The sequence below is a fragment of the Miniopterus schreibersii genome, assembly GCF_964146895.1.
Source record: "Miniopterus schreibersii genome assembly, chromosome: 8".
Classification (NCBI taxonomy): Eukaryota; Metazoa; Chordata; class Mammalia; order Chiroptera; family Miniopteridae; genus Miniopterus; species Miniopterus schreibersii.
The window spans coordinates 41468758-41493245 of NC_138109.1; the positions used below are offsets into that span (position 1 = coordinate 41468758).

General features: G+C 41.6%; 1 protein-coding gene across 5 annotated transcripts in view; it reads left to right on the forward strand.

Annotated features, from left to right (window-relative positions):
- Positions 1-24488, forward strand: part of PDE4B (phosphodiesterase 4B) — a 472365-nt gene that overhangs the window by 349534 nt on the left and 98343 nt on the right. For all 5 annotated transcript variants that reach the window (XM_081145573.1, XM_081145574.1, XM_081145572.1 and 2 more), the window contains 3 exons: positions 8901-8937; positions 9062-9132; positions 17927-17976. In XM_081145573.1, coding sequence (XP_081001699.1) covers positions 8901-8937; positions 9062-9132; positions 17927-17976 — 158 coding nt within the window. The remainder of the gene's footprint in view (positions 1-8900; positions 8938-9061; positions 9133-17926; positions 17977-24488) is intronic.

The following is a 24488-nucleotide window of genomic DNA, read 5'->3' on the forward strand; positions in this document are numbered from 1 at the left end:
CATGAACACAATGCCCACTTGTTGCCTGGCTCCTTGGTGAGACGTGACACACTCCACCGTCTTATTAAGCACAGCCGATGTTTCTGTTTTGCTGCTATTAATTGTAGATCTCTAATTTTCATTTAAGGAACAACAGTGGGATTGTGTTACTTGTTTATTAAATTTTCAAAACCAAATAAAATTGGATGCTGAAATGCATGCCTTAAAAGGTTTCTGGGCACACGTACAATTGTTTTTAACATCCTATGTTATAAAAATATTCGTAGCTCCCTTCAGGCTCCAGCCTGGAAAATTCCAGTGGGCTCTCTTCCTCTATTGGAAAGGGAGCTAAAAAGGGTCACCCTCTTGTGAAAGGGGCAGTGGGCATTTTAAAACAACCAGTCAAAAAATATTCCCCAGGGCATTTCTGCCAGCCAATTTTAATAGAAGCACCCCTGCCCTAAAATAATAATTGGAGTGGGCCAAAATTCATTTATTCATTCATTTGGTAAATATTTACTGAATCTCTCCTATGTAGCAGGCAGTAAGTATATCACACACTGGGGATAAAAGATGAACAAAACAGTGGAAAAATCACAGATGATTAAAAACACACACAGATATTCTCAAAAAGGTTACATGCTCTCAGGGAGGTTACGGTTAAATAAGACAGATAAGAGGAACACCCATACAGCTCTACTAGTAGTGGGATAAACATTTAAAGAGTGCTTACCACTGGCAGCTGTATTTACGTATGCTATCTCCTTTATCTTCACAGCAAACCTCTGGGTAGGTACCTTTATTATCCCCACTGTATAGATGAGGAGACTGAGACTCTGAGAGACTGAGAAATCTACCACTCCCGAATGACTACATGCCGTCCTGTGCCCCATGATGTAGCTGAGGCTGACCATATTCAAAACTATTGGCCTCTATCCACCTATGTTCTTCAAACTGTGAGGAAGAATCTATGACCAGCTAGAAAACACATAGATGCACAGTTGAGGTATCTGAGGCTGGAGGAGAGGTAACCACTTTGCAGTGGGTCATGTAGAACCAAGGAAGTTTCTCACCAAAGGGGTGGGGGCTTGGATAGTGAATACACCTGGAATTCTCTCTTCCAACAAGAGAAATACTTTTCTAGACTTCCTATGTGGAGAGCACGGGAGATCTGGTGAGCTGAAAGTAATCTGAGCTTCATTCACATGGCATCTCACAGATGAAAGACTAGCTTTGGCAGGTAGCTAACAGTTCCCCAGACTCTTGCCAAACAGAGGGATGGGTCTCAGGTTCATTCTGCGGCTCCTCAGAAGGTTCTAACTAAGCTTCAGATTAAACTCTGATGATTCCTTACTTAGAATCAAAAGGTTATAGAAATTTTGAAGTTGAAGAGACCTGAATGATCACAGTCCAAATGAGTCTATAGCTGTAGAAACAGAAATCTAATTCTGAATGACTGCATTCAGGGTCTGTCATGCTAATGCTTTACCCTCTTTTCAATTTTACCAACCAGCAAAATGTTTCCCTAACTTCAGCACCAACATAGCATTGCCAACTTTAAATTTAGGCAAGTAAGGATTGCATATGTTATCTAGTACCATTCTCTCTCTCTTTTTTTTTTAATAAAAAGGACTTTTAAAAATAAAAAGTAGGCAGGCACACTTTCATAATAAACAACAGCCCTTCACAAGAAAACAACAGTTGGCGATATAAGATCACCCTATGAAAGATACTAATAATAGAACACATTAAAATCTTTGAGGGAATAAAAATAGTACAAAATTAGGTTTTGCAAATATTTCAACATTATAATAAAACTTTTATATATTTATCAGGTAAGGAATTTATATTTCTCAACAAAACAAGAAGTGGAGCTTGAATAATATCCAGGTTCCTCTGGTATTTCACTTTATCAGGACCATGCTGGAAAATGCAATATCCCACAGGAACCTTGAGCTAAACTGAACTAATGCTCTTGAAGCTATTGCATTTGGTTATGACTCTGCAGGGTGAATGGAAATAGAAGACCAGCAGCCCCCAGACCTCTCACTGCTTCCCCTGCCTTCTACCCATAAAGCCAAGGAAGAAACGGATGGCGATGGGTCCAGAGTCTGGACACGAAGGCTGTGGGGTGTTCCCTGCTCGGGAGCCCCCTGCACCCTGCACGGAGCAGTCATGCGTGTATATGAGGTGGAAAACTTTGCACCATTCTTTGCATTCAATCTTATTAGTAGAGACAACTAGCTTTTTAAATTTTCTCATCTGAGCTCTTTCAGAAGAGTAAGAGGAAATGCAGGTGGGGATAGTGAGTAATCAGAGACCAAGAGGAAAAAATGTACATGGAAAATGAAAAGTGACTTCAACGTTAAGCGACAAAAGAGGGATTGTTATAAGGCTTTCTAGTAAAGCAAACAAGATCACCATTGGCTCCCAAAAGGAAATTTCAGATGCTTCCCTAGCTGTGGCAATACTCTGTTGGTCTTTGTTCAGTTCCTGTGTTACAGTAATCTCTGACGTAATGCCTTTGTAGACCCACGTACAAATTTCCCAATGGGAACAGAAAGTACTGGAAGCTAGTGAGGCCAGTTACATTGCCCAGAACTGTGGCGGGAACCACCCTGGGCAGGGGCAGGCTTTCATTATCCATCTGCAATGCCACAGAGAAGAAAGATCCACTTCCTTCATTTGATCACCCTATCTGCAAAGCCTTACATAGGCAAGGAACTTTTTAAAGCCACCATTTATGTGAGCACCAAGTTGTCTCTAGAGCGAGCAGTCTAGGGAACTGAGACCTAACAACCAAGAGGAAAAGCAGAAATAACAGTTCACTTAAATGAAAGACCTGTTGATGATGGACTACTGTAGGGAAGGTGAAACCTCTTAGGCTTTCTCGCCACCTTCTCACAGCAGAAGGTCGCAGTTATATAAACATGATATAACTCATTGCTCGGCCAGGAGTGGCTCAGTGGTTGAGCATCGACCTAGGATCCAGGTGATCGGGGTTCGATTCCCGGGCAGGGCACATGCCAGGGTTGTGGGCTCGATCAATGACTCTCTCATCATTGATGTTTCTATCTCTCTCTCTCCCTCTCCCTTCCTCTCTCTGAAATCAATAAAGATATATTTTTTAAAAAAACACACCCAAAAAAAACCATGATATAGCACAGTCATTACAGATGCCCTGTTAGCTGACTAATGTCTGACCCATGTTGGCCAAGAGCCACTTTTGTCCTGTGTCCTGTAAGACTGGCCCAGGACGTTCAGAGGTGCAGGTTTGCGGGTTTTGTGGGTTTGCGGTTTGTCCCCGTGGGAGTAGTGTGTCCCCCCGAGGAGACAGTTTGTTTCTCTGTACATTGGCCTGGTCATCAGTTGAATAAAGAAAATGTCTCAGCCCCCTTCAGCTCCAAGCTCTTCTTCGGACTGTCCTGATCTAAAGTGAACCCCCTGGCCCTGAGTGGCCACTGCACCTGCCTGGCCGTCGTCTCTGGCATTACAACTCCCAAGCAGTACAGTGTGGTGTCTACGACTTGAGGTAGACCTACTGCCACCCCACATGGCTTTAAGACATCGACTCTTTTTTATAGCGTCTAAATTATCTGTAATGAAAAGTGCACATTTATTGAGTATTTCCTATGAGCTATGCACTATTTAAAGTACTTTACACATTTTAACTCATTTAACCCCCATAACCCCAATGTGGCTGGTACTGTAACTTCCTGAGGATATTGGAGCACAGAAAGATTAAGTAACCTGCCCAATAAATAGGGGACCACAGCTTAAACTCACAGAGTCTAGGCAATTAAATCATAGGATATCCAGTAGATAAACAGACACTAAACAAGAAAGAAAAAGAAAAAGAATGAGATTAAGCTCTGACTACCTTTCCAGATGTTACCAGGATCATATTTATTGTTTCTATAAAAAAAAACTTTACTTGAATTTAGATACTTTGCTAACAAATTTGGACATCTTTTGTCTCTTCAAGGGAGCTAAAAAATTAGTAAGTCAATAGGCAGTTTTAATACCTCCAGGTAAGGGCAATTGTAGAAAGGTACGCGCGGGACTTTGAGAGGTCTGTCCAGGCAGGGCAAGCGGCCCACTGTGAGGAGCTACAGCGATGCTGGAAGAGTTAGCAAAACAGAAGGGGTGCAGGAGGAAGGGCCATGTGCTAACTCACTCTCTAGTTGCCAGGAGCACTGTGGGAAGCCAGAGGTCGGTGTGCTGAGGCCGAGAATGTGGGGGATGACATGGTAAAAGACTAGGCTAGAGAAGTAAGCAGGAACCTCATCACAGAGGGCTTAGACGGAGGACATGGCCTTTATGCTGCAGGCAAGAAGCAGGGAGCTACTAGAAGCTTTGAAACAAGAAAATACAGAATCAGAGGAATGTTTTTGAAAGATATCTCTGATTACAGTATGAAGATTGGTTTGGAGGGTGGGCAAGCTGAAGACTAGCGTCCAAGAGCCAAATGGGAGGCTTTGGTAATCCACAAAATAGAGGATGGGGATCCAGTTTAGAGCAGATCCAGGGGTTGGTTAATAAATATTTGCAAGTTAGGATCAACAGGGGTTGGTGGTCGACTGTGAGGTTTCAGCCATGACCAACAAGATAGGTGGTTGCACTATTCCTTAGGGTCGAGAACATTCTTTTATCACATGAAATAATGTATATGAAGATGTTTGGTAAACTGTAAAGTACAATATAGATACTTCTCTTGATTGTGATGGAGACAGACATGACTATCTTAAAGAAGTTCTCACCAGTTGGGAAGATAGACTTACAGTTGTTTAATTATAATAGTAGTGGTACCTAATACTAATAAGAATAACTATAACTAAACAACTAAAGAGTTTTTATGTGTCAAGCACTATTGTAAGAGTTACACCCCACTTTACAGAGAAAGAAAATAAGGCATAGAGATTGCCTGATGTTTCCTAATTAGTAATAGTGCCACTGAGAAACAAAGCAGTGCTGGCTGCCTCCAAAATCTGTGCCCTTAACCATAATAGTATATGCCTCTCGATAAGACAGACTAAAATCAGTGTTGCAAGAAAAATATGAGTAAAATTCTATGTGTAGGTATGAAACAGAGGAGGTGAAATTAATAAAATCTATAATATTATAACAATAGGAATAAAGGTTTTTGCTTTCTAGAAAACCACTTTATTGTTTAAAGTAGACCTGCGCAGTTCTAAGACCCCGGGTTCTCATCTCCAATTATTCTATCAAATTGTAATGTGCCAATTTTGCCACTAGATGGTGCTCATGCCATGGTTCTGAATAGCTGGCTTCCTTCCTGAGACACTGCCCTCTCCAGTGCTTTTCATAACCAGTCAAGTGGTTTGTTATTTCCATGCCATTTTATTCTTCATGATTAATATGTCAAATTATGATTTTAAAATTTAGAGTAGTTTCATAAATAATCTAGCTGTACTCAAATAAGATTTTTTGTGTGCATTTTTCCTGTACTTGCCATAAATTACCTATGAATTATCTGATCACTTCTCTAGCAACTGTTAACATACAGTATTAGCTTTTGCAGCTCAGATCCCTTTAAGGGAGCCAGTGCTGGGGGTCTGCGAGTCCATCTCCTGCTTCTGAATGTTCTGGGCTGCTAAACTTCAAAAGTTCCATAATGATAGTCATGCTGACATGGAGCCCTCTTACTGTTTGTTTACCTCCCTTTAATCATTAGTTTGTACAGTTTTAGTAAGTCCCCATTATGCAACAATACATTGGTTTTAGGTGCTACATATGCATGAGATTTGCTTATATTATTTAGCTTTTGTTGAGTATTTATTCTCCAGAAATCCAGGAACCATAGATGATCTACTTAACTCTAACTCCATGACCTTATCCCTAGCTCACCCCAATGTCTTCAGAGCAATGTGAACTTCACAGCAGAAATATAAACAAATAGCAAGATATTTCACCCATCTGGAGTTCATCTCAAGAGAACAGCTTGGGAAGGGGCAGTTCTGGATACAGTTCTGCACCTTGCATTTATCACAACTGCTCCTCTCTTAATTATTCTGTCTTTTTGGCTCCTCTCTAAGAATCTTGAGGTTCTTCTTTTGGCTCTCTCCATATAAGTACTCCCACCTCAGGAAGCCACCCCTGCTGCTGCTTTAACAATCTCCATGTCTGTAGGTCATTCCTAAATCTATTTTCAATATTTCAGTCTTCCTGCTTGATGTCTCAAACAAATACCTTAAAACTGAGCATGTGGGAAAGTGACACATCTCCCCCAGTTCCTCCTCATTTCTTCTTTCTCCTCATGACTTCACTGTTTTCCCAGGTACCCATTTTTAAAACCAAAAATAATATTTCTTTATCACCCCTTATCCAATTAAATGACCAGTCCTTCGCAAGATGTTTAGGGTCTCTCCAAATGGTCTTTTCCTGTTTTTACCTCTGCCTCATGTATTTCTTCTCATCTGAATGACTGCAAGATCCCCTCACTATTTTCCTGGCTCTGTCTTCTCCTCAGTGTATCCCTTGGTGTCCATAGCATTTTACTTTTTTTCTTCTTCTTTTTTTTTTTAATATATATTTATTGATTTCAGAGAGAGGAAGGGAGAGGGAGAGAGATAGAAATATCAATGATGAGAGAGTCATTGATCAAGCCCGCAACCCGGGCATGTGCCCTGACCGGGAATCGAACCTTGATCTCCTGGATCCTAGGTCGACGCTCAACCGCTGAGCCACGTCCGGCTAGGCCATAGCGTTTTACTTTCTAAAGCACTTTTCTCTTTGCCTATCTCACTAAAAAACTTCATGAGTTCATTTCTCGCTGCTGAGTTAAGCGCCAATTCCACAGCCATCGTCGGTACTGTCCGTGATATGCTCATGGGGGAGCTTCTAGTTTTATCCACTACAAATGCCTGCAGTTAGCGTGCTTGGCTCCACCCAAACAGCCACCGAGCATCTTGGTGAGCGTGTTCAGTGCTTCCCATTTCAGTGCCTTTGTTCTGGCAATTTCTCTTATTGGTAGCATCTACCATCCACACCGTTTAAAAGCTTACCTTAAGAGTTCACCTTACACACCACCCATTCAATCGAGCCTTTCCTACTTCCTCTGATCTATAATTATCACCTCTCCTTTGCATCCCATTAAGTATCCATGTTCGTATTTCTTACTCTATATTTGTACTAGCTATTGCAGTGTTTTGGTGTTTTGAATATTTTTCTGTCTCCCCTACTATGTTTTAATTTGGGGCAGGGGTCATGGATTTTGTATAATTCAATCTGTCAACTATGCAGAGTCATCGTAAAGTAGGAAACATGAGATTAAAAGCACAGACTTCTGGAATCAAATACTCTTAAGTTCTTTCACTTATCACTTATGTGCTAGTTAAGCAGTTGCTTAACTCCTGTGAGCCCTGATATTATCTATAAAATGGGTGTATTAGGAGTGTCTGCCTTAAGTCTGTCACAAGAATTATAAAAGATAATGCACATACAGTGCTTAGCATGGAGCCTGACATATGGTAATCGCGCAAAGCATGTTTACGCTTGTCAGTATTATTTTTATAATCATAGAACATAGTTAATGTACGAGTTTACTCAACTGAATTGAAGGGAGATTTCTAGCTAAAGACAAAGGTAGAAAGGAACATATTATATTAAATAAGACTCCAAAGTGCCCAGCTGGCCGTGGCTCAGGGGTTGAGCATCGGCCTGCGATCTAGGAGATCAAGGTTCGATTCCCGGTCAGGGCACACGCCCGGGTTGCGGGCTCCGTCCCTAGTGGGGGGCGTGCAGGGGGCAGCTGATCAATGACTCTCTCATCATTGATGTTTCTCTCTCTCCCCCTCTCCCTTCTTCTCTCTGAAATCAATAAAGATATATTTTAAGAATAAATAAATAAGACCCCAAAGTAAGAGCCTGTGTTAGAGAAGAGGCCCTCATGCACATGCACATAAGTGCTCAACACTGGATCCCCAGGCCTCACACAATGCCTGGGAATGGGCAGGTGCTTAATAATTATCAGCTACATTCGTGTAATTAACTAATAAGGTGCCATATTTGCATGGCTATCATGAGGACGGAGCTTGATCAGACAGTGAGGGAAGCTCATTGTCAACTGACTTGTGTATGACTGTTATGATTCACACTGACAGCAAATTGGCCTGATTCCGTGTCTGCAGCTTAGGCCTAAGTGTCTTCTAATGACTTTAATGTGGAGTTTGCTGCACGTGGGCTTAAGTGGATTTATCATCAAAGCGCATGCCAGAGAGAGAATACATTTATGAAAACACACTTTTGTCCGTTCCTAAGTGCAGATTTACATAACACTAAGTACAGCTTCATCAGATCTTTGGGACAGAATGAGCAACAATGATATGTAATAGTAGGTTCAGTCCATACACTCCCATTAAAAGCTTTTCCCTGGGTACTTTAAGAAAAAAAAGTTATATTAAAAACAAAAAGTAATGGGATTTGCAGACAGAAATCTGTGTTTAAATGGCATTAAGGCTGTGGTTCAAATCAACAAAAGCCAGGAAATCCAAAGTTAACCTTTATCCAGACTGTTATGCCATTTTTTCCAACTCTGTATGTGCCTGTGAGCAGCCCTCCCTTTGAATTTCCTGGCTCTGGCAACCCACAAGTCACTTTGAATTACAGTACTAGAGGTCTGTATTTAATGGGCATATACCCTGAGGATATATGCTTACTTGCAAATGCTTTTATGTGTAGTCACTGTAAATCTAGGAGCCATGAACTGCTGGTTCTTTTTTTTTTTTCTTCAAGTTCCTCAGATCCCCATTTATGCTTAAAGCAGTCCTGCCTTATATCTAGGTAGGACTTTAGTATAACGTGTGTGTTGCTAACACTGATAAAGTTTAATATCACAGTTTGTATGTCACAGTTATAATTCAAATGCATGCTTAAATGTTTCTTTTCTCTTTTTTCACCAGACACGGCGATGACTTGATTGTAACACCTTTTGCCCAGGTATGTATCATGCTGGCCCTGGCTCACTCTCGGTTCATCCCTGGGTATAGTTTCTAAGTATGGCTTCTGAACTCCCCCATTTATATCCTTTTGCTTCTAAACATTTGGAACATTTTTCTTACAGGTTCTCGCCAGCTTGAGAAGTGTGAGAAACAACTTCACTCTACTGACAAACCTTCATGGAACATCCAACAAGTAAGTGTGGACTTTTTGTGGAATTAGGAATCCCTTTCATGGAGGCAAAACCATGGAACAGCATTTGAAAAAACAAACAAAAACTATTTCATGGAAATTTACCATCTAAGCTCATTTAAGATACATGATGAAATCTGAAAATAAGATGGAGTACCATAGTGTTTTGGAACCGGTAGAATGTTAGAAATTAGTCCGGATCTTACTCATCTCTGCACCCTTAATACTTAGTAGACAGTAGGAGTTCAACAAATAAAAGAATGAAATGAGAATTCTGTTGACTTTTATATTTACTACTTTGGAAAGTATGTATACTTATCAGTAATGGCCATAAATTCTATTGATATTCTTTTGAGATAGTTATCAATGAATTCAGAGATTCAGACTTAAAATTAAAGGTACCAAAACATTCAAGTCCAAGTAGCCTATTTTTTGAATAATATGTAAACAGGGTCATGCAGTTTGATTATATTCTCCATTCTCCCCAAGTAGTTACATAACCTTGGTCATTTCAGTTAACATTGCTAAACCTTGGTCTCCTCATCTGTAAAATTGAGGGTTTGAACTCAATATTCCTGCAGTGACTTTCTCTTCCGAAATCATTTCAACCTATGAGTTTAAGTGCTATGAAGTTCACTATCCAGTATTTTTAAAGGTCATCACAAGGCTCACAAGGTCATAGAACCCATGATCCTGGAATAGTAGGGCTGAAGGAGACCTTTGAAAGCATTGATTCAACCTCTTTGTTTTGCAGGCGGAGAAACTGGGACTTCCTAACAACCACATCATAGGTTATAGACACACCAGGGCCAAATCCTGAATCTCCTGATTTTTCAAGCCAGTGTTGGCTACAGAACACCCTGTCTCTTCAGTCTTTGCAAAATTATTCATCAACCCTCTATTTTGCTTTTATCCAAATTTGCATGAAGTAGAGTTGTTGAAAGTGAGAGTAAACCTTGCTTTGAAAACTTATGTTTCATTTCACTGCTTTCTAACTTGCTACAGAGCCTCCTCCTGTGAGAGCTCTGCATACCCAGTGGAATCTTTCCCATCACCGTTGTCTCCTCTAATCGATGCGAGAAACTGCCACCAGTGACTGTTCTCACATGTTATCCGACCAAGTCACTCTCCAGCTTAAGGCATTTCCATGTTTCATTCTTATCATCCAGATAAAGTTTAACTGTGGACACTCGGCACCCAAGGCACCTCGTGATCCAACTCAAATTAGTTTGATTGACAGTTGTTTGGGTTTATATTTGATGCAATATACATGAAAGTCAGAGGCTTGCCCAGCCTCTTTTGCAGTGTTACTCTCTGTTTAGTCATTTATTAAATAATTCACCCAATAAGTATTCATTTATCCATGCATAGATGTATGTGTTTAAGAAATATTTATTGACTGCTACTTTGTACCATTCATTGGTGACCAGTAGTGACCAAAACATACACGTTCTCTGCCACTCCAGGGCTCCCATTATAATAGGAAGTGGCAGGACATGCAGTGGTGAACAGTCAGACCAGGTCTCTGACCACATGGGATCACATTCTAACAACTGTGGTCTGGTTGTTCTCAGCATGTTCTATTCTCCACCCAGATTCTGGGCTTACTGTTCTCTCCCTAAAATGTTTCTCTCCCCCTGCTAGTGACTGCCTGGCTTAATCCTGCTTGTTCTCTGTAGATCATCTCTACAACCACCTTCGCCAGGACGCTTTCCCTGGCCCCACCAGGCTGAGCACCCTTCCGTGGCCCCAGGACACTCTTCGAACCTTATCACACTATTGTCTGCCCACCGCTGGACAATGTGCCCCTTGGGACCACTTGAGAATTACATTTACTTTTCCTTGAATTTCCAAGAATTAGCAGAATCTCTGACATCCAGTGAGTGCCCTATAAATATTCATCATTAATATGAATTCTCAATAAATAATTATTGGAGAAAGACCACCAATTATTTAGGAAATTACTTTTTCAGAAGCGATACCTTTTCTTTCCCTATCTTTTTCCTTTATAGAATATGGCCTCTGGGGTCATACTTACTGGCTTCATAACCCAGTTCTACCATTTGGAAATTATGTGACTTGGGCAAATTAACTTCTCTATGTCTCAGTTTCCCAGTCAGTAAAATAGGATTGTTCTGAGGATTAAATGAGTTGACACTTGTAAAGCATTTATAATGGCACATACTAGATGCTCAATAAATGTGAGCTATTATAATTTGTATGTTTCTCCCTAAGTCCAGAAACAGTGAAACACTTTGGGGTTTCACATTCCTTATCTCACTTTCAATCACCATAAATGATATTCATGACAGATTTTGTTGCCCCCACTCTATGGATAAAGAAGCAAAGCTTCAGGAGATTAAATGACCTGTGCAAGAACATACCACTTCTGGTGAATAGCGAAGTCCTACTTGAAACCTGATATCCTGACTCTCCTTGCAGTGATCTTTCCATTCACTACCCCTGTTAAGTCTTCTGGGTTATGGGAAGAAATTTCTGAAGGCTTTGGAACAGAGAATCATTTAGGAAAAACTTATAAATAGATGAAGTTCAGGAATTAAAATATAAGGAGTGAAGCCTTGGACCAAGATGATGAAGGTTGGAATGGGGGAAAAAGGGGTCAATAAAGACACTATTCAAAGGCTTCTTAGCAAATCAGGACTCAAGATCACTACATTAAATAGCTCCAGAGAGTGGGGCCAGGGGAGTGCAGGTATTCAGGGTGCAGGATCCGAGGGATGTTTGTTTTCAGTGACTGGTTTGTTAGCATGGAGCTTGGATGTTCTTAGTGTTTTTCATAGTCTATTAATCAGCCTAAACGTAGCTGATTAATAGACTATGTCACCTGAAGCTACTTTCTCGAGAATCAGGTCTTTCTATAGTCTTGGGTGTTTTGAGCCACATATTCAGAGCTAACAGGGAGCCCATTCCCACATCTGGCTGAGGACCACCCCCCAAAGCATGGCCCTTTGTGTTATCTTTGGTCTCAACCAAATCACATTCACCAAATAGAATAGATTTCCAACAGTAAGATCGTTGCTAATGATCTTTCTCAAATCCACACCCATATTTGTACAGAATTGATCCTTTCATTGATTTCAGGTATTTCCTTGAAACCAACACCAACCAATAGAAGTTCAAGGCAGGCTCCATAATGCACTGTGTTCTATTCTTACATAGTCAATACTCTCAAACAGATCAAGAAAACTGAAGACAAGAATATCTGCCAGGGATCGGCCCACTGTACTGAGAGCATTCCCTGACCCCCTCATCCCACATACTCACTTATCCTAACAGCTGAACGCATAAGATTCATGAAACTCAGAAATTGCTTTCTGGGGTATTTGACTTGAGTTCAAGAGTGCTACGCCTTATCTTGACTGTAACGTTTAAGCAATAATATGTCCTTGGAGTGGTCATCATGAGATATCTGGAATGTGGTTTATTATATGAAAAGAATCTCCCACACAGAACTCTACTTCTCCTAAGTCAAGATTTCCTTTATCTTTTGGCTCTTTGCTGTGGAAGAGCATTCCATTGTCTGTCTGAGCTTTACCACTCAAAGGGTGAAAGTCTCAACGTTCCTGCTGAGGTGATTTCCTTGTACTTCCATGAAATGTTCCGCTGAGGAATGCTTGATTGGGCCTATATTTCTTGGCTTCAAATTAAAACTTATATTTCCTTTGTCCCAGGAGCTAATTTTCAAAATATGGCTTTCATTTAGAGTTGTTAATTTAGATAAGTGTCCCTAAAGCATTCACTACCTTCAAACTGACTGGTGGGGAAATCACATGTGTGAGTAAGAATGCCTGCCATTCAACAGCCTGAGGACCAGGGAGTAGAGCTGGGAGCAAAGAGGTGTCCCCATCATTCAACTGTGTCACTAACCTCCCAGATAACACCAGTATCTATCAGGAAATCATGTGACAGCTTTCTGTTAACATTCTTTCAGGACATAATTCAATCAATATGCATGCAATCTTTGAGAAAAAATTAATAACCACTTAATTTTTTTCCAGTGTGTATCTGAAGTGTCTTTCATTGCTTTATGTACTTTGGCATGGGATTTAAATGAGCTGAGAATAATAAAATTTTGAACATTCAGAGTTGGAAAGAACCTAGCCAAATTTCCTCAGAGTAAGTGAGGAAATATACGTAAAACTCCTCACACAGGACCTCGCACATTGTAAATTCGCAGCAAATGTTAGTCGCTGCCGGCTCTCCCCAAGTGAGGAAGAAACTGAGAGGTTCAGTGGATTGCCCAGGGCTATGCAGTTGGAAGGAGCCAGAACCAGGATTAGGATCCCCGGCTTCTTAGTCACAGTTCAATTCTTTCTCCACTGTGCTACTCAGGGCTGGAAAGTGCTCACTGCTGGGGCCTTATTATCCTCTCTATTAATACGACCGTCTTCAGCAGCTCAGCCACATCACTTCTTATGGTTCTTCCATAACTTAGGCACCATTGGAAATGAAGCAACCAACACCATTTTCTTCGGGCACTCGCCGTTTCTAACTGGCACTCTCCTGCCCTATAAGCTGTAACGCAGCTTCCAGAAGCCATTCAAAAACGGGTCGAGTTCATTCATTTAAAATGTATTGAGCTTCTTCTTTGTACCAGGTCTAAGTGACAAACCAAATAAGCATGGCTCTTGCCTTTTCACAGCTTAGATGCACAGATGCTTATCTGAATTAACAACTCTGAATAAAGGCTATAGTTTCAAAATTAACTCCTAGGACAAAGCAAGTTATGTAGTTTTTGTAATTTTCAAGAAGTCGGTGGGAGAATTTGGTGCTATGAGTAGCCATGCTATTAAGAAAGCAGAAATCTCTAATACTTAGGTTCTTTTAGCCCACAATCTCCTTTTACAAAAGCCTTCTTTGGAATTCAGGAAGAGAGGTAAAATAAAATTGTTATACACGTATATTAATCCAATGAATGCAAAATGAATGCTTACCCCGTACAAAATATTTTGCTGATTCCAAGGTTACAAATATGAATGAGTTTCAGTCTTTGCTTAAATTTCTTATAGGATAGTTGAGGAGACAGCCAGGAAAATGGGAATTGCACTCTAGCATGTGCAGTGCTATGATGGGGCAAGCATAGGAAACCACAAGTTGCACACAGGCTATACGCAGGAGGGAAGGCTCCTCTGAGGAGGTGATGCCTGAGTGGAGTCCCAGAACATGAGAAGGAGTTTGCCACTTAAAGAGCAGGGAAAGTGTTCAGCTGATCTAAACATATTCAAGGGCCCAGCAGCATGAGTGCATGCTGTGTTTGAGAAACAGCCAGTAGTATGTAGAACCGAGACTCTAAGGAAAAGGAAACCAGATAAAGCAATCATGTGACATATGGTTCCTCAAATCATTTTCACATCAACGGTTCATTCAATCAACAATTCACCAATATTTATGGAGTTCCTACTATTTGAGAGGCAAGTTGGTGGGTCCTGCAGAGATTATATGGAAAGGGGTCAAAACTGGATCCTGCAGTCTATGGGCCACTGATTAGTGGTGGGGTTAATATGTGCCCATATGAGTTGTAACATGAGGAAAGAACCTTAAAGATACAAATAAAGCACCATGGGAGATTAGAGGGAAGATAATTTTCAGCTAAGAGGATGACATCCATTGGAAAATATGACATCTGACCTTTAGAATTATGATTCTGACACCAATTTCATTGTCTGGGTGTTTCTCCCCATACATCAGAGCAATTCTCCATGATAGTAGCTGGGCATCCCTCTATTCAACTTAATTCTGGCACTATTTACCTGCAGATAGTGTCAGATCCCATAAGTTAAGGGCTCAGTCCTACAAAACTGCCCCTAACCCCCATTTCAGATGGCAATCACAAATCCAATTTGTTACCTGAGCTCTAGATCAGAGGTTCCAACCACTCCCTCCTTGGGTTTGGTTAATTTGCTAAAGTGGCTCACAGACTCAAGAAAATCTTGTTACTTACTAGATTCCTGGATTATTAGAAAAGGGTATAACTCGGGAAAAGCCAGATGGAAAAAATGCGTAGGACAAGGTATGTGGGAAGGAGCACATAGTTTCCACACTCTGTGAGCATTCCAATCTCCACATGTTTACCAACCCAGTCCCTTTTGGTTTTTATGAAGTCTTCAATACAAAGGCATGATTGATTAACTCATTGGCCATTGGTGATTGAACACAATCCCCAGATCCTTTCCCCTCCCCTGAAGTCCAGGGCGTGGCTGAAAGTTCCAACTCTCAATTCACAAGATTGGTTCCTCTGGCATCCAGTCCCAGGGATTTTCCAAAAGTCACCTCATTAACATAAAAAATGACACCTTTATCACTCTTCTCACTTAGGAAATTCCAGCAGACCACAGGAGGAAGACCGGATTTGTATTTCTTATTATACATCATAGAAGGTTAGATGGTATTTAGCTGTGTGAATTTGTACAGGGAGAGCTTTCCTCTCAGAAGAATGGCCTGAGCAGTGTCAGGAAAGGGATAACATATGTTCAAAGACAAAGAAGTGATGAAATGGTAATGTCTGAGTTAGTTCATTCATTCATGCATTCATGCATTCATTCATTCATTCATTCATTCAATAAGTATTTACTGAGTGCCTGGCATTTGAAAGACCACTCTGGGTTCTAGGGATCCAATAGTGAACATGTTTACCCTGCATAAAGTTTCCATTTAAATTACAGAGTTCTACATTGAACACTAATTTTACAGTGCCTATTTTAATTACAATTTTAAAGAGCTAAGGTGAAGTACAAGATGCCTGGTTTGAAATGAAATGTCAGGCAGGGAGGAGTCCTGAGAGATAAACTGGGAAAAGCATGTTGAGGACAAAGAACAAAGGACTTTGAATGCCAGGTTAAGGAGTTTGAAATTTGATCTCTTAATTTTCCTGAAAAACAGCCCTCAGTTTGAGTGCAGGTGTTATCAACAGGTGGAATAGTAGAAAGTGCATGTATTTTGGATTCAGAAAGACTTACCTTTGAATCCCAACCATGCCAGTTATAAACCACGAGCGCATGTTTCTTAACCTCTCTGCACTTCAGTTGCCTTATCCTTAAGATGAGATATTAATGTTCCCAGTGGAAGCTAAGAAGTACTTAGCACAGTGCCTAGCAGAGCAAGGCAATCATTGTATGGCAATTTCCCTTCCCTTGTCACACGTGAAAATCTCATGCCACAGAGGGTGTAAAAGTACCTTGCCTAGGATCACCTCTCTAATAAATGTGATAGATGTGAACCCCGTCCATCGAACCCTGCAGCTCTAAGATATAGTGACCTAGAAACTAGATTACCCCTATGGGACCAAAACTGAATTTGGAACACTTAAAAAAACCTAGGAAATTCACTATGTACAGAGAGGCCTTTCCTTCGCAGTGCCTTTGTAGGCCATTCTCTATCATTTAGAATTTGGCCTTTATCCCAAACTTTCCTGTACATCAGAATTCACCAAAAAGTACAAAATTACAGATCCCCAGGCCTCATCCCAGATATACTGAGATAGACTCTCCAGGGATAGGGGAGGGATTTATAATTTTTACAGCTGTCCAAGTGAGTCAGAGCTCATCCATGCTTAGAGACCCACTGGCCTAGAGTCCCAGTCTCTTGCTCCTTGCTAATATCCTGTTGCTCTTTAGTGGGGCAGACAGTCCTCTGTACCAGTGGTTCTGAAAATGTGGTCCCCAGACCAGCAGCATCAGCACCTGGCACTGGTCAGAAATGCAAGCACTCAAGCCCACCCCAGGCCAACTGAATCAGAAACCTGGAGGTAGATCTAGCAATGTCTCCATAAGCCTCCAGGTGATCCTGCTGCACTTTAAATTTTGAAGGCCTTTGCTCCGTACTATTTCTGGGAGGTTCTCCAGCAATGCATTGGGAATCCGGGAAAGTCTGGCCATTCTGTGAAGCATGAGAAAGATAATCATAACAGCAAAATTGGGGGGCAGGGAGGGGAGATAAAGAAGAAACAAAGGAAAACAAGAAAGAGCCCGGCCGGGCATGGCTCAGTGGTTAAGCGTCAACCTAGGATCCAGGCGATCAGGGTTCGATTCCCGGTCAGGGCACATGCCCGGGTTGCAGGCTGCAGCCGATCAGTGACTCTCTCATCATTGATGTTTCTGTCTCTCTCTCTCCCTCTCCTTTCCTCTCTCTGAAGTCAATAAAGATATATTTTAAAGAAAGAAAAACAAGAAAGAAAGGGAGAAGCAGGCCCAGTGTTTGTGGTGCATGAATTTGTTTGCTTATTTCATTTGACTCCTGGCATCAGCAGGCTTGTTATGATGTAGAACAATGCCCAGTTTCGCCATGAAAAAACCACTCCATAAATGGAAGCCACCTGGATTGCCATTCCTAGGGGCTTGTGACCTGAGGTACAAAACTGGGAGGCCTGGGGGTGATTGATCTCTAAGGGTTCCTCTGGCTGTGACTTTCTACAGCACTGCCCGAAGGAGCTGGGATTCATTCTTACCTTTGGTACCATTCCTGAGCAAGGATATCCTCTTCTGAGGGCCTCTTGGAACAGGGAACCTAAAACAGAGGAGCTGGTTAGGGACCTGGAGTAAAGGACTTCCTTCCTGGAGTGTTGGAGTATCCAGGAGGCTGTGCCTAGGGAAATTCCAGGCCACCTGGATGTAAGAGAATTGCAGTCATCTACGCATGTTACAGGAGCCTGCCTTCCGGAGAAAGCATTATGTCACTTGATAGCTCATTGTGACCTGGAAAACTCCCCAGAGATCATGGGGAGGCAGGGAGAGGATGTTCACACCGAGACTCAGGCCTTCTTTTCTCTCTGTCTCCACAGGAGGTCCCCAGCTGCTAGTCAGCCTCCTGTCTCCAGAGTCAACCTGCAAGGTAAGCCACATCATGACCTGTCTCCATGTTTCAAAATAATAAGTGTACCTCTTATGCAGAATCTTTTCTGGAATAATAGCATTTGTTTGCATACCATGGCCCTCAAAAGTAAGTATCTTGGTGACCTTTTTTCAAAAGCATACTGGAGCTATACTTCTTTCCATGTGAAAGAGACTGAAAAGCAGAATCAAATGATTTTCCCATCATATGCATGCCCAGCCTTCCAGAATATGGTGGGTGGGTGGCGATGCTGCTTCCCAGAAAAGGAGCAGGAGGCAGAGCTGTATTGATAGTGCAACCTGACCTCAGCTTGCTGACCCCAGAGAACTCCAGGACTAACCTCACAGGCCCTGAGATGCCCTCCCATTGGCCTGAGGGCCCCACAGGCTATGCTAGTGGTTTTCCTCTTAGCGTCAACCATAGATCCCCTTTGAGTATACATTTCCAGGTGTGAAACCAAAGGCTCTTTCTAGGTCACAAATCATTTCTTTTGGAGGTCATCCAGTCTTCTTTCTCAAACGTGTCGTTTTAAAGAAACCTAACCCTTCATCTTTCAGTGCTGCGCCCATGTGTTTCATGCAGCGTTGAGAGCTGTGTGCGGAGGGGAAGGGCCACCTTGAAGGAACAACATGGAGATGTACCGAACGTAAATTCTTTTTGACCTCAGATACAACCAGTTTGGTGACATTTTTTTTAAAGCGCAAAATGGATTTTTTTCCCCTTGACCTAACCCCACTAGCGTAGCAGTGGTCTCAAGTAAAACCACAGGAGAATCAAATTGGATGCACTCAGTGAGATCACCTAGCGCCCAGTGTTGCCTCCTACACGTCTGTGTTTCCAGCAGGATCTTCCTCCTCGGACACTGTGCTTTCTTGCTGGGGTCCTGGCCATAGGCAATAGGGGAATAACACAAAAGCCCAACTTTTAAAAGAAGGGAACAAAGGCAGGTTCCACTGGCGTGTTGGCTTCTGAAACAGTTATGGTGCACGCTTTAAAAAATACTGTTATGAGAACAAGATTGAGAGGAAGAATGCAAGGGAAGAAGGGAGATCCTAGGTAGAGTTGGCCTCTGGAGCGCCGTGATATGAAGCAGGGAGAAGAAACTAGTGCCTTATCCATGGACTTCAAAACCCTGGCGGGCTGGTGGCGTTTCCTTTAGAAGTTTACAAAAAGAAACTAGGTAGAGTGTTTTAACGTAATACTGGTGCTACATGCTCGGAGATCAAAGGAGGTGGTCTTGAAACTGCGGTCGTTCCGTCCGTCCTGCGGCCTACCGGCGGGACACCTGTGCTCACTGTTCTGTTGGCCAAACTTACTAAGACGCACCCTGACTTTGAACCTGGTTTGAATATTTAAACTATATTTTCTCCTTTTCGCAATAAATACTGACAAACATTAGGAGAAATGTGATGTTTATGGTCCTATAAATTAGCTCATTAACCAAAGATGCTGTTGGAAAGATCATTTTGTGATTATTGGCGCAGTGACTACAGCTTGGCCACTAGAGTCTTTTGCTGATTTCTTTTAAAACAATGGAGCAAAGAAGTGACAATGCCCCTTAGGCAATTTGTTTTCGTTCGTCTTTGTGGTACATTACAAAAATCCTGGCTTTTCGTTGGGAAGGGAATACAGTGATACCCGATTATTACGTAATTATAGGTTTCAAAACCCTTCTTCATGCTGAAATGCGGGCAGAAAGGAAGGAGGACACACACATCCTGTGTTTTGTTCTTATTATCAGCTTAAATGAGTCAGGCAGATTTTTCCTGTTATTTTAATATTTATCAGCATATGACAAAGAGGTGTATTTAAATAGAAACTTTAAAGGGGAATGAAAAATAAGTGGCTCAGAGCAAACAGAACTGAAAGCTAGGGCATGGCTTCAAAAGGTGATTTTTCATGATAGCAAGATCGGGTTTTCATTTATGAGCACTCAGCACTGATGTATTTGAACTGAGATCTAAGATAAAAGATACGAGAAACAAGCAATGATTTACAGGGTTTTAGCAATAGTCCACTGTCAGGAAAGCCTGACGAAGGTAACTGCATTCTCGTATAAAAGCACATTTGAGAAACTGAGACGGAGAGACAGAGACGGGGGGGGGGGGGGGGGGGGGGGGGAGAAAAGGCAATTTTCTTTAAAAGGAATTTTTAAATGCATCTAAATGAAGGCAATGCAATTCATTTTAAAAGCTAATTGTCAGAAACCATGGTTAAATTGGTACATTTGCTCTTACAAATTGATCATTAACTGGGATAATTCATGGGGGAAATTAAAGCAAATTTCTCAATCTGCAGTACTTTCTTTTTTACTGTTTAACCAAAATAATTCTTTTTAGCTCTCATAGTACAACACAAATTTCCCTCCTCTGCAGAGACATCCTAATTTTTTAGAAAATCACTATAATTGCTCCTTTTTTGTGCTATGGCAACAGTTCCATTTTAAGATATTCTGTAGTTCGTGGCTTATATATGTCTCCACCATTGGAGCTTTTGGAAGGCAGTGGCTGTGCCTTGTCCTCGGCATCATTTTCCATGCTTTAGCAGAGATTTGCACATAGTAGGGACAGAGTAAATGTTGACTTGACCAGAAGAACTACATAAACTTTGGGAACTCTATCTTAAGGAAAATGCTTACAAGTTAAAATTTAATATGAGTCCATATTTTTATCTCTATAGCTATGAAAACTATTCAATTGTATTTTGTTTTTGTTTGTTTACTATTTAACGTCAGTTATTGCGCTGAAATGAAAAGAAGTTTAAAACACACTCTGTAACTGTTAAATATATTAGTGTAATCATATAGGTTTTAAACAAAAAAGAGTTAAATCTAAAAAACTGGCATTTTGCACTTTGAATAGGGAAGCCAGAGTAAAGTAATAGAGAATTTAAAACCCAGAAAGCGGAGCAAAGTGAAAATCCAATGCCCCCAAGTTAAGAAGAAAGGTGCAGAAGTCCTGGTGCAGGGTGTGGAGTTTAATGAGCATCTCGATTTTTATCACATTTTGCCTTTTTACAAGCACGAATTCCAGGCTTTCTCTACGTGATGCTCAGGGGGGAAAGGCCAGGGAGAAATGGAATAGAAGGAAGGACACTTCAAAACAAGGCTCGGGCACTTGGGTTCTGTCATCTATACACACTCAAAGTGGATAATTGAAGTAATTCTCAGGTTTTCAGACCCCAAAACCACTTTCAACAGAAAAAATCAGATAATTGAAGAAAATCAGCGTGTGTGTGTGTGTGTGTGTGTGTGTGTGTGTGTGTGCATGAGCAAGTACCTGAGAGTGTGTATGTGGGATATGTGGGATATGGGGGTGTGTGTGTGTCTGGGATAGTTGTTTTGCTTTGTCCACCAATCCTATCTAGCCCTTGCTTTTGCACGCATTTCCGTAATATTATAGGTGTGTCATGAAAAAAAATTTACTGAAAGGGTAAATTATGGAGTGTTCACTGCCTTTACAGAATGAATTTTTTTTTTTTTTTTTTTGCATTACATAGGATTAGAGAACCACTCCTTTTCACAGCTAGCTCTTCTGATTCATAGAAATGTGACTTGATTTGTAATAATATGTGTCATATATACAACCTTGCAGCAACCAAATTGATGTGTAAGGTGGGATGGTCTATACTAATTTTCTCATTTCAAAATTTACCAATAAAAGTATTGAGCAAAAGCATCACCCACGTAACAGATCAGCTGCTATGAAGAAGAAGCCCATGGGTCATTATAAATGACAGAAAACCATGTCACAAAGATGACTAGAGAATTCCCTTGAGGATTTCAGGCCAAACTTCTGCAAACCCAAAGTCTCTACCAGCTTGGATAGCCTCAGCCTTGGTTGATGATTGTTTTCAACTCCAGTCAATTAAATGCGTTTCAAGAAAAGTCTGTGTATGGAGAAATAGAGTAAGATAATATAGGGCTTTCCAGCAAGTCTGAAATAGGTTGGCTTAAGTGAGAAACAGACTTAATTAATATTTTTAGTGCTCATGGGAATCTTTTTCTTCTATTAGGTGTCCAGGCCATTCTTAGGAGGAAAGGACTCTTTACTGGTAGATAAAACAGAAGAAGAGGATTTCTCCTAGGAAGCTTATTTCTCAGTATGAGTTCCTCCTAAATCTTTACTTGTGTTATGAATATTACTCTAGAGTTTGTGGGATGTACCAGATGCAGGGTCTGTTAGAAGAGTGGACAAGGGGCTCAGTGAGTTATCTTGGATTCTGAGAAATTCAGAAAGTCATGGCATTGATTCAATTCTCATTCTTTGCCCGAGCTTCCAGGGCCAGGCATGAGAGATGAACTGTGTGTGCACCAGGAAAGGGCTCTGTGAGAACCACAGCCATGGCCTGAGAGCTGAGCTGTGTCAGATGACTGGAAATTAAGCCCAACATAAGCAAGACGTTTGCTTCGTTTGTATATTAAGCAAGAACTGTCAGGCAGGATTGCAAAACCTATGGACAAATACAAATAAAATCAATCCTGTTACCAAAGGCTGGCCACTCGTGATAAAAAGAAGAGATTGGAGGAAACTACAGAAAAGAAAGAAAAAAAGGAAAGAAGGAAGGAAGGAAGGAAGGAAGGAAGGAAGGAAGGAAGGAAGGAAGGAAGGAAGGAAGGAAGGAAGGAAGGAAGGAAGGAAGGAAGGAAGGAGAAAAAACTAGAAATATCAGATTATTTGTCTTCTGTGTTCTGAATGTCCTCGGGCCTAAATTATTAGTATAATTGCATTAATTACTCACCTTGAGTATTTAGGTAACTTGCATGCATAACAATAAGGCAAATGCACTAGAAAAGCCCCAGTAATTCTGAGAATAATTCCCAAATGGTTGTTTTGTAAGAATTGCTTTTGTCTAAAATAGCCTTCTTGTGAATGTTTACCCTCGAGCATCAACAGTGAGCTATTTATATTGATTTGCAATTATTTCGTATATGTCTAAAATTAAGCATGAGTAGTTGCAAAAACATTCACAAGTCAACTAAAGTGCAAAAAGTTAAAATGTGACCCTCGAGCAAACATTGCCAAAAATAAAGCCCTGCTCATTAATGGCTATTTCACCAGTTCAAAATTAATGTCTAAATTTAGTATGAATGTTTCTTCGGATTAAATAAAACCACTGAGACCTGCAGCATCTAATCTCTCACTTGCTGCCTAAAGAGCTGAGTTCATTCCGTGTTGACTCCACTTCAGGTTTTCATACTGCTGAGAAACACCATCCACCCCCCTTCCCCTGAAAGTTGGAATCATGCATGTTAGTAAGTATTTCAGTTATGCTATTGACGTCAATGGAGTCATTAAATAGATTGCTGGCCCTCCCAGAGGCAAATCACTGCCAGGGACCTAGATACAGACACGTTTTTTTTTACAAAGACAACCATCAGGTTTTGCTAAAGCAGTAAGCCAGAGAAAGGGAAAAGTTTATATTGTAGCTGACCTATCTCCACACACAATTTCTTTCTTTTGCATTTTAGTTCTGGCCTTTCTTTCTGTTTGGTTACAGTAGGCTCAGGCAGATACCCAGATATAGTTGCCTCAATGTTTTGTGTGCAGAAGGGTAGCACCTCAACTTTTAAAAATGCGCCTTACCTTTAGCTCTACACAGCCCATCTCAATATTTGGTGTCATAAATTGTCTAGGCAAATCGCTATTGTCTGCCAGCTTGATATATAATTCCTTGCATAAACAGCTTCTTCCAAACACACACGCAATGTTGTCCTTTCTGTCGCTCTGTGTGGCTTACAGCTATAGCCCCTCATCTATGAATCAACCTTTATGCGGCCTGCACTGTGCTCTGGCACCAGGGCTCTGCAGCACAGGGCGGAGGAGGAGCTGGGAAGAAAGATCCGCTTCTCTGGGCTGCAGCATCTGCAGGGCCCAGGCAGGAGGCTGCCCACGTGCCGCCCCTCCCGAACCCCCTGCTGCGCCCGCCGCAAGCCCGGTCGTGCAGCTCCCAGGTGTGTCGGGAGAGCCTTCGGGAAGCTGCTGCCTCTTTCTGGATATTCTTGACAGCTCTATTTACCTGGGCAGCCCCAGGAGTCAGAGCCAGAGATCCGCCTCACATCTGGACTCTTCTGCCTGCGGGGCTCATAGTTAGGGAGCCACCTTGAGTAGACAGCTTTCTTCAACTCTGGTTTTCAGAATCTACTCTATTGGCTTTTGCAGGCAACTCCTTTCCCAGCCCCTGTTTCTTTCCTCCCTGTGCTCCTGCATTTCCTCATCAGTAAGCAAATATAAAAGCTCCAGATACCTGACCCCTTTGGGAGCCCCTTTTGGTTCATCTGGAGGCCAGCGCTCACCCCCTCTGCACCACTGCCCCTTATCCCATATTCCTGGCTTTGAGTGGCCTCACCATCCGCTCTTTTATGTCTCTCTTCACTTCCCACAGCCAATTCTTGTAGTTATGATTTATTTCATTTCTCAGTTGGCTATCCTTCGCCCTCAGGATAAGATCCCTACTTATCAGATGTGCAAAGGCCTCCAAGATATGCAAAAGCCCCCACACAGCTGATGGCC